Raw genomic sequence first — 8,783 nt, 5'->3', positions numbered from 1 at the left:
TCCAGGTCATTCTCGATGGCAATTGGACCGTTCCGCTCGTCTTCGAAGACGTTCTTGTTCTCATCCGAGCAGGGTTCATCAGTTCATGCAACAAGGCTTCTTTTTTTTTTTTTTTTTTTTTTCCCCCCCCTCACACATTTCAATCATTGCTTACTTGTTGAGTTCTAGACATACTGTAACATTTGAATTATTGACCAATGTGAATAAATGAACGAAGCAGTTTATTTCGAAGACCAAATACAAAAAAGGGAAGGAAAAAAAAGCAGCAGAAGGAGCAGGAAGATGTCAAACTTGCCCTATATAATCCTCCCCCCATGTTACAGCTCCTTCGATTGCTTTCTAAGTTATTCCTCTATTGACAGTCATTTGTCACACACATAACACGTCTCCCCCATTTGTTTGTTCCATAAAACAAAGGACAATAACTTATGATCTGTTGATACAAAAAAAATAAAAAATACACAGCCATACCCCAAAAACACATTTTCTTCCCCTCCCTACCGTCTAAGACAGATTCTTTGCGTAGTTTTTGGACTCGGCGAATATTTGTGCTGTTTTACCTCGTCACGCAACTTCACCCCCGTACACGAAAACGCACAAACACAGACACAATATGAAGTTGCTCGCAGATTGTAATTCTTTTTCATATATTTTCCCAGTTGCGCTGTTCATTTTGTATTTGTTCCCAGGTGACTCCTTTGATATCGAGATATTTTGTAACACTTTATGCAACAATGTACGTATGTTCTTTTACATTAACATACATGTACTATTATTTCTTCAAACTCAATGAATAGACGTGCAATCTTTTTTTTTTTTTTTTTAACAATCTCCTTAAAATCCGTATGTTGTTACAAACTCACATCTACCAAAATACCGTGGATCACCCCTTTTACGGCGACTATTTATTTAAATTGTTTTTTTGTTTTTTTTTACCTCGACTAACTCACCTTGTCACATTTTTTCCCCCCCAAGCTTCGTAGCGTTTTCACATGAACTCCTTCTGAGATATGACCAGCAACTTTCTCTCTCTGTCAACAACTCTCTTTTGGAAGTCCTCCAAAAGTTTAGTCAACAGTCTACGATCGAAAAATTCCTCCATATATTGATTTGAGTTAACGATCCCCTTCCCTTTATTGACTGCTGCTCTTCTCACCAGCACACTTGTGTCTCATAAGATGCCCCTTACGAGCGAATGTTTTATCACACACCCGGCAGGTGAATGTTTTCTTCCCCCTGTGTGTTTCTGCGTGTCTTTTTAAATGTGCCTTTGTCGAGAATCTTTTACTACAAACTGAGCAGGCGAAAGGCTTTTCGCCAGTGTGTGTTCTTGTGTGCATTTTTAAATAGGACTTTCTGCAAAATGTTTTCCCGCATACTGAGCAAGCAAAAGGTTTCTCGCCTTTGTGTATTCCTGTGTGTATTCTTAAATCTCTCTTCACAGTGAAGGTTTTACCACAAACTGAGCAGGCAAACGGTCTCTCACTCGAGTGTCTCCTTGTGTGTCCTTTTAATTCATCCTTCTGACTGAATCGTCTTCCACATATTGAGCATGCAAAAGGTTTTTCTCCAGTGTGTGAGCTTGTGTGTCTCGTTAAATGTCGCTTTGAAGCAAAGCTTTTGCCGCACACTGAGCAGGCATGTGGTTTTTCTCCCGTGTGTGTTCTTAAGTGCGTTCTTAAACTATTCTGAGTGAATTTTTTACCACAAACGGAGCAGGTATAAGGTTTCTCTCCATTATGTCTTCGTGTGTGCCTTCTTAAATTGTCTTTTATAGAGAATCTTTGATTACAAACTGAGCAGGCAAATGGTTTATCTCCGGTGTGTGTTTTTGCGTGTCTCGTTAAATGTGACTTTGTTGGGAATCTTTTCCCACAAACGGAGCAGGCATAAGGCTTTTCTCCTGTGTGCTTTCTTGTGTGCATTCTTAAAGTGTTCTTGAAAGGGAACCTTTTACCACACACTGAGCAGGAAAAAGGTTTTTCTCCAGTGTGTGTTCTTGTGTGGATTCTTAATTCTCCATTCTCAGTAAAACTTTTACCACAAACTGAGCAGGTAAAAGGTTTCTGTCCATCATGTCTTCTCGTGTGTACTGTTAAAGTGCTCTTCTCAGCGAATCGTCTGCCGCAAATTGAGCAAGCGAATGGTTTATCACCAGTGTGTATTTTTGTGTGTCTTGTCAAATTTGCATTCAAAGAGAACCTCGCACCGCAAACGGAACAGGCGAAAGGTTTTTCTCCAGTGTGTGACCTCGTGTGCGTTTTCAACGATGACTTGTTGTAAAAGGTTCTGTCACAGTAAGAACATTTAAGACATTTTTTGCGAGTGTGACATTTCTTATCACCTTTGGAGTGTTGCTCATCATCATCATCATCATAGTCAGAAGAGTGCGATGTTGTGTCATCAGGATCTGACAGTGGAGCTGAGCGGCCGTGCGCTTGTGTGCCGCCACGGTGCTCCCCATCATCATCTTCACTCTTCACAACGGCAGTCGGTGGAAACTTGATTTCGTGCTCCTGCTCTTCGTCTTTAATGTGTGGCACCCCTCCTTCGTTAATATGAGTGGGCTCCAGCGCCTCGTGTTTAATGTGAAGAGGCTGGGGCCCCTCCTCTTCTTTGAGGCGGGGGAACTCTGGTTCCTGCTGCTCAGGACGAAGATACTCGCTGACATCTGCGGGACACGAGAAGACCAACATGTTGGCTAAAGTCAACCTTCGCTTCGTCAAGTCTCATGTTGCGTATCTTGATCTGCTTTTCCACCACAGGAACATTTTCAGGAGCTTTAATTACAATAAAGTTCCCCAAGCGTCCGATGGAGTTCCTCGTTGCATCGATGCGCTTTCTGGAAGTTCCAGGCCGGCACTTCTCGATATTTTGAGAATGGAGGGAACGAGGGTGGATGATAAAAATGATTAAAAATGTCCTTCGCTTTTTATTTAGCGCCAATGACTGGACTGGGGAGGTAGTGCCGTTTTTTTGTTTTTTGTTTTTTGTTTTTTAACTAAAACCTGAACTTTAAAGGACCATGTTCATGCTGAGAACATTGGCATTTATTCCGTAGTTCGGGTTGGGCATCGAGAATCCACTGGACGACTCCCGGAACGACTCTCGGAACCGTTCAAATTTAAGAATTTCGGTTCCCAGTTTGGACGCCACGAATAAGAAGCGGCGAAAACCAACGAAGGAGAACGCGCACGAAGACGCGCTTTGTCCCCCGACGGCGGAGGCGGCGAACGAAAAGTGTGTCTCAACTTTGTTCAAATGAAGGAGCAGTCGCCTCGGTGCAACACTTGTTCATTTTAGCCTGCAAAGAAAAATGGATGTTGAGAATTTGGACACCCTTCATTTCAACCATGCAAACTTTTTGGACCCAGCCCGCGAAAAGAATCGGAATCGCTCAAATTCATACGATGCCCGACCCTAACGAGGGAATCGATCTACCGGCCATTAGCGTCGCTTTATACGTCCAAACACTGTGGCCGAGCTTCCCCGAAATGCATGATGAGCTCTCCGGGGAGGCGTCCGGGAGGCATCCGAATCGGATGCCCCGACCACCTCACCCGGCTCCTCTAGATGCTGAGGAGCAGCGGCTCGACTCTGAGCTTTGTCACCCGTTCTCTAAGGGGGAGAGCCCGGACACCCTGCGGAGGAAACTCATTTCGGCCGCTTGTAACCGGTATCTTGTTCTTTCTGTCACGGTTGTCGATCAAATACATTGCCTCAGGCCAGGCCAGGTGGGCGGATTTGGGACCCACTGCGTATTGATCAGGCAAAACCTGGTTCCTACGGTTTTACAGAAGCTTTGCTGCCTATCTTTGCTTGACACAAACTTGTATACTGCTATTCCAAAAAAAAAAAAAAAAAAAAAAAACGTCAGCGACATGTTTCAGCCAACATTACTGCCTATTGTCGTGGTGGACTTTTCTACCAATCAATTTTAAGCAAACGCGCAAAATGACGTCACACTGGTATTCGGAGAACGTTCGATTGCTAAGAAAGGAAAGTGGCGCGACGGGAGGACGTGAACAAACCTGCTTTGCGTAGCACAAGTCGAGGCTGCTTGCAAACCGCGTCCAGCAGTTGGCGTCGTCGCTTCTTCTCCTCTTTTATTCCGCAAAGTTTCTCCGCGTCCCTTGCGGTCGTTCTCGCGCACATTTTCGCGCGGCGATGCCAACACTTTGCACTTGAGCTCGGCTAATGCTAACTAGCACGTGTACCCCCACCGTTAGCGGCTAGCGAGCGAAGCTAAGCTAGCTCGAGAAGCCTCAACGAGCACCGTGACGAGTTTATCCGGACACAGACATTTAATAAACGGCGTTTATGTCCGGAAAAGTAGATGAAAAGAAATGGACGCCCTTGCGTCGACGCTTGGGTGCGTTCAATATGAATTCAGAAAGAAGAATGTGCACCGGTACAGGGACGCGCTGCAGCAAGAGTAGTACGGCAACCCCAGTTGGACAAAATAAACAACTTCTTCGGGTACGTCTCAAGTCCCTGAAAGGCAACGTTCCAAGCTCGTCGGTCCGGTCCTCGCGCCGGTAATTGTTGTCACGCCGCCGTCTCAAGCGTCTTCATCGGCCAGCGAGCCTCTTATATTCCCCAAAATCTTTTTCACATTCCTACCTCGTTCCTTTGTCAATGTCCTAGCATGGGAAAAGAAGAGCTAGGAGGTAGGACATATGGATTTCCTAATACAGAAATGAGACGCACCCCTTTTCTTCTTCGGCGCTTCGCTCACGGCGACAGCACATTACCGCCACCCAAATATCTATAATGAGTACTGCAATGGCTTCCAAGGCAAATTGTTGGTCTTCACTCTGGTACGTGAGATTTTTAATCCCAGTGCGGTTTTGCTGGTTAAACAAGTTCTAAATATATAAATAATAAACCAATACATGATCTTACATCACACTTTTTTTTGGGGGGGGGGGTATTAACCTCACTCACACTTTCACATTTTTACACTTCACGAGTACCTATTAATTGATTCTGTTGTTCCTATTTTCCTTCCCATATGAATAAATGTATTTATACATTTCTATATTCATAAACACTTCCTTGTTTTCGCACCGATTTTTGCCCTCATCAGTCCTTTTCATTCTAATAACGTTTTTGAAATAATCGCTTGCGCCTTTATTCATAAATATATTTAAATTCATGACTATCCAATAGAAGTCAATGCTCCCCGGTTATTACTTTGATATTGAGATATTTTGTAGCACTTTTTTTTTTTTTTTGCAAGTGCAGTTGATCACTTCAGCCACAAAATCTCGACAATTGACCTCATTCCCAATCGTCGTTATCTTCTTTTACTTTGCACCCGTTCTTTATACATCCGCAGATGTTCACCTCCGCGCATTCCTTCTTTCGATGTTAGCAAAAAAAAAAAAAAAAAAAAGATTCGACACGTCCTCTGTGTCAAATCTAATCTTTGTTTTTTTTTCCTCTGTTTTTTTTGTTTGTTTTGGTTTTTGGTCCTCTGTTTTGCCGCACTAACAAATTGTGCGACTCTTTCAAGGGATACCGCCCACAAGGTGTGACAGCGTCACCGATCAGCGATCACCCGTAGGGGCCCCAGATTGCAAATTCGTTCATTTGGGACGTGGGAAAATGTCAATAAAAACACAACACAATGATTTAAAAAAATCCTTTTCAAAACTATATTCAATCGGACAGACACATAGACAGACAGATGGATAGATACACGCGCGCTCGGTTGATTGACGACTCTAAAATTGTCCGTGGGTGTGAACGTGAGTGGCAATGCTTGATTGCTTCTACGTGCCCTGCGATTGGCTGGCGACCGGTTCAGGGTGTACCCCGCCTGACGGGAAGCAGTATGGAAAATGGAGCTATTTTTTATGTGTGTGTGTGTGTGTATATATATATATATATATATATATATATATATATATATTGATTCTGAAATATGGAATGAGTCAACGATGAGCAACACGGCCTGGGCTTGTTCGGTTTATTGCGCAGCTTCATTGACCACTTCTCTTCCCAGCAGCACACTTGTGTCTCTTCAGCTCCCGCCCGACGTGGAATTTGTGATGACACGCGCTGCAACTCAACGGTTTCTCGCCGGTGTGTGTTCTTTTGTGTGCTATTAAGGCTTGTTTCTTCGTGAACCTTTTCCCACAAACCGAGCAGGCAAATGGTTTATCGCCAGTGTGTGTAATTGTGTGAGTTTTTAAATTTGCCTTCTGAGTGAATCTTTTCCCACAAACGGAGCAGGCAAACGTTTTATCTCCAGTGTGCGTTCTTGCATGCATTGTTAAATTTGTCTTTCTCGAGAACCTTTTCCCACAAACCGAGCAGGCAAATGCTTTATCGCCAGTGTGTGTTATTGTGTGAGTTTTTAAATTTGTCTTCTGAGCGAATGTTTTGCCACAAACTGAGCAGGCAAAGGGTTTTTCTTCCGTGTGCGTCCGCGTATGAATTGTTAAATAGCCCTTCTGCGTGAAGCTTTTGCCACAAACCGAGCAGACAAAGGGTTTTTCTTCTGTGTGCGTTCGTGTATGAATTGTTAAATAGCCCTTCTGAGTGAATCTTTTTCCACAAACCGAGCAGACAAAAGGTTTTTCCCCAGTGTGTGTTCTTGTGTGCCTTGTTAAATCTCCCTTCTGAATGAATGTTTTGCCACAAACTGAGCAGGCAAAAGGTTTTCCTCCAGTATGAGTTCTTGTATGTGCTTTCAACAATGACTTTTTGCCAAATGTTTTGTCGCAATGAGAACACCGCATGCATTTGTTGTCAGTGCGGCCCGTCAAATCACCTTTGGAGCATTCTTCTTCCTCGCGGTCATCGTAGCCAGAAGAGTGTGACGTTAGGTCATCACTATCTGACAGCGGAGCAAAGAGGCTGTCTGATTGTGAGCCTCCATCATCTTCTTCTTCTTCTTCACTCTTCACCCTGACACCGGCCAATGGAAACTTGCGAATATCGTCCTTCTGCTCTTCTTCTTTGACCCGAGACGACTCTGGCGCCTGCTTCTCAGGACGAAGGTCCCCTTCGCCGACGTCTGCAGAACACAGGAACACACAAACACACGCAGTCAAGCTTTGCTCAGTCAAGTCTCATGTTGTGACTTTCATCAGAGGACGCATTTACAATAATATTTACAAACAATATTATTGTTTATAAATATTATTGTAAATGCGGCACTTCCCCAGAGGGTGAATTCAGGTGTTACAACACGCTACCATAGGATCAACATACAGTGGATGGAACTACTATTAACTATTATCCGCTGCAATCTTACGAGTTACGAGCTGGGTTATGAAATTTAAAACGTGCGTCTTTGTTTGACTGCGTCTTCGCGATTAGGCCGAAAAAGGGCGAAAAAAAAATAAACACTGGGATATTGTTAGGGGACGAAAGTAGTTACTCGTAAGATGCAAACAAACCTGCTTTTCGTGAGACAACGCGAGGCTGCTCGCAAGCAGCGTCGTCCCTCCCTTCGGGTTGTCGCTCGGTGTCCTCTTTTGCCGCACAAATGTCTTCCTCGTCTTCTTCTTCTTTCACACGCTTCGCGCACATTTTCCACGCGACGACCGCAACGCTTCGGACTCACACTTGCTTTGTGCCGAGCGGCGTGTGGGCGAACGAAGGCGGCTCTCCGTTGTTAGCGGCTAGCTAGCTAGCTAGCAAGCTAAGCTAGGCTAAGCTAGCTCGAGCAGCTTGAACGTACACCGAGACTGGTTCAAATAGACTCCAAGTTTGAACTAATGGATGTTTTGCCGAGGGAGGCGAATGGCACTGACGTTTCGGTCCGACTAGCACAAATCCGTGAATCTTGATTTGGTGAAGCTCGTGCGGTTGCGTAAACAGAGTAGCAGACGTAGTACGGCAACTCTACTTGGACAAAACTAATCTTCTGCTTTTTTTTGTTTTTGTTTGTTTTAAATTCCTCCTCTTCTTGTTTATCTGGTGGCGTTTTGTTCACAATGATCAGTAATGATTACTTCCATGGTTTACCATCCACAGTAAATTGTTGGGATTTCATAAAAACAAATTGCGGAATACATGAAAAGATCTAAAATTACACCCAGCATATTTTACACTTCCATAATTCCCTATTAATCGCTTTCATTTCCACCATTTCAACCTACTGCTACTATATCCTTGATACCATGCTGCCTCCACAGTGCAAAAAAAGACAATAGGGGGAGTAGAAATATGAAGTCATCAATGCAAACCCCCCTCCACGCCCCCCAATTCAATATCGATTCACCTTTTGTCCAGTGAGGGGCGCTACGGTGACGTGTTGGGTGTGTTGGGCTGGTGTTGGGTGTGGATGGCGACCTCGTGTGGACAAATGAGATTCACGCACCGTTCTCAAGGGCAGTGTCACAAAGTGGCTCACTTATCAACTTATCTAATTTACTGCAGTCTTAATCGATATCGAAGAATTTAAATCGAAATTGAATCGAAATTGAATCGTGAATGATTTTGCTTTGAGACGATATTTGAAGCTTGTTGCGCTTCGACGAAAAGGGACTTATGCGAATGAGCTTTGTCTTATCGGGGAGACTTTTGGGGAGAATATTTGATCAACATTGATATTATGAGAGGAACCAGCAACTGTCAAAACATTTACAATACAAATTCCTATTCAGTTTTGGGAAGAGAAAAAAAAAAGCCCAGTTGTGATTTAACTTGATTTTATTTTAACCCAATAGAATTTGTGCAATTGTGCTCTGACGATTTTGCTTTGGTAAATTCGGTCGAGATCAGGAGTGTTATGAATGTATTGTTGAGATATTCTATTTACTGTC

General features: G+C 43.7%; 2 protein-coding genes across 2 annotated transcripts; both read right to left on the bottom strand.

Annotated features, from left to right (window-relative positions):
- Positions 1 to 203: 203 nt before the first annotated feature.
- Positions 204 to 4,419, bottom strand: LOC133417563 (gastrula zinc finger protein XlCGF57.1-like). The gene is made up of 2 exons (XM_061705356.1): positions 4,032 to 4,419; positions 204 to 2,671 (listed from the first exon to the last, which is right to left on the bottom strand). Exons 1-2 carry the CDS (start codon positions 4,153 to 4,155, stop codon positions 1,134 to 1,136), a joined length of 1,662 nt encoding a protein of 553 aa, XP_061561340.1. The 5' UTR covers positions 4,156 to 4,419; the 3' UTR covers positions 204 to 1,133.
- Positions 4,420 to 5,656: 1,237 nt separating this feature from the next.
- Positions 5,657 to 7,840, bottom strand: LOC133418055 (gastrula zinc finger protein XlCGF17.1-like). Its single transcript, XM_061706394.1, has 2 exons — positions 7,413 to 7,840; positions 5,657 to 7,027 (listed from the first exon to the last, which is right to left on the bottom strand). The coding sequence occupies exons 1-2, from the start codon at positions 7,543 to 7,545 to the stop codon at positions 5,988 to 5,990; spliced, it is 1,173 nt and encodes a 390-aa protein (XP_061562378.1). The 5' UTR covers positions 7,546 to 7,840; the 3' UTR covers positions 5,657 to 5,987.
- Between the last annotated feature and the right edge of the window lie 943 nt (positions 7,841 to 8,783).

Source organism: Phycodurus eques, chromosome 2 (genome assembly GCF_024500275.1).
Source record: "Phycodurus eques isolate BA_2022a chromosome 2, UOR_Pequ_1.1, whole genome shotgun sequence".
Classification (NCBI taxonomy): domain Eukaryota; kingdom Metazoa; phylum Chordata; class Actinopteri; order Syngnathiformes; family Syngnathidae; genus Phycodurus; species Phycodurus eques.
Note: the sequence above shows the minus strand (reverse complement) of the source record. Positions and strands in the feature narration are given on the sequence as shown.

Excerpts from the sequence above, each read along its gene's own strand:
- LOC133417563 (XM_061705356.1), bottom strand. The coding sequence starts at position 4,155 with ATGTGCGCGAGAACGACCGCAAGGGACGCGGAGAAACTTTGCGGAATA. Across the intron at positions 2,672-4,031 it reads ACTTGTGCTACGCAAAGCAG|ATGTCAGCGAGTATCTTCGT; the intron begins GTTTGTTCACGT and ends CGTGTCCCGCAG.
- LOC133418055 (XM_061706394.1), bottom strand. The coding sequence starts at position 7,545 with ATGTGCGCGAAGCGTGTGAAAGAAGAAGAAGACGAGGAAGACATTTGT. Across the intron at positions 7,028-7,412 it reads CGTTGTCTCACGAAAAGCAG|ACGTCGGCGAAGGGGACCTT; the intron begins GTTTGTTTGCAT and ends TGTGTTCTGCAG.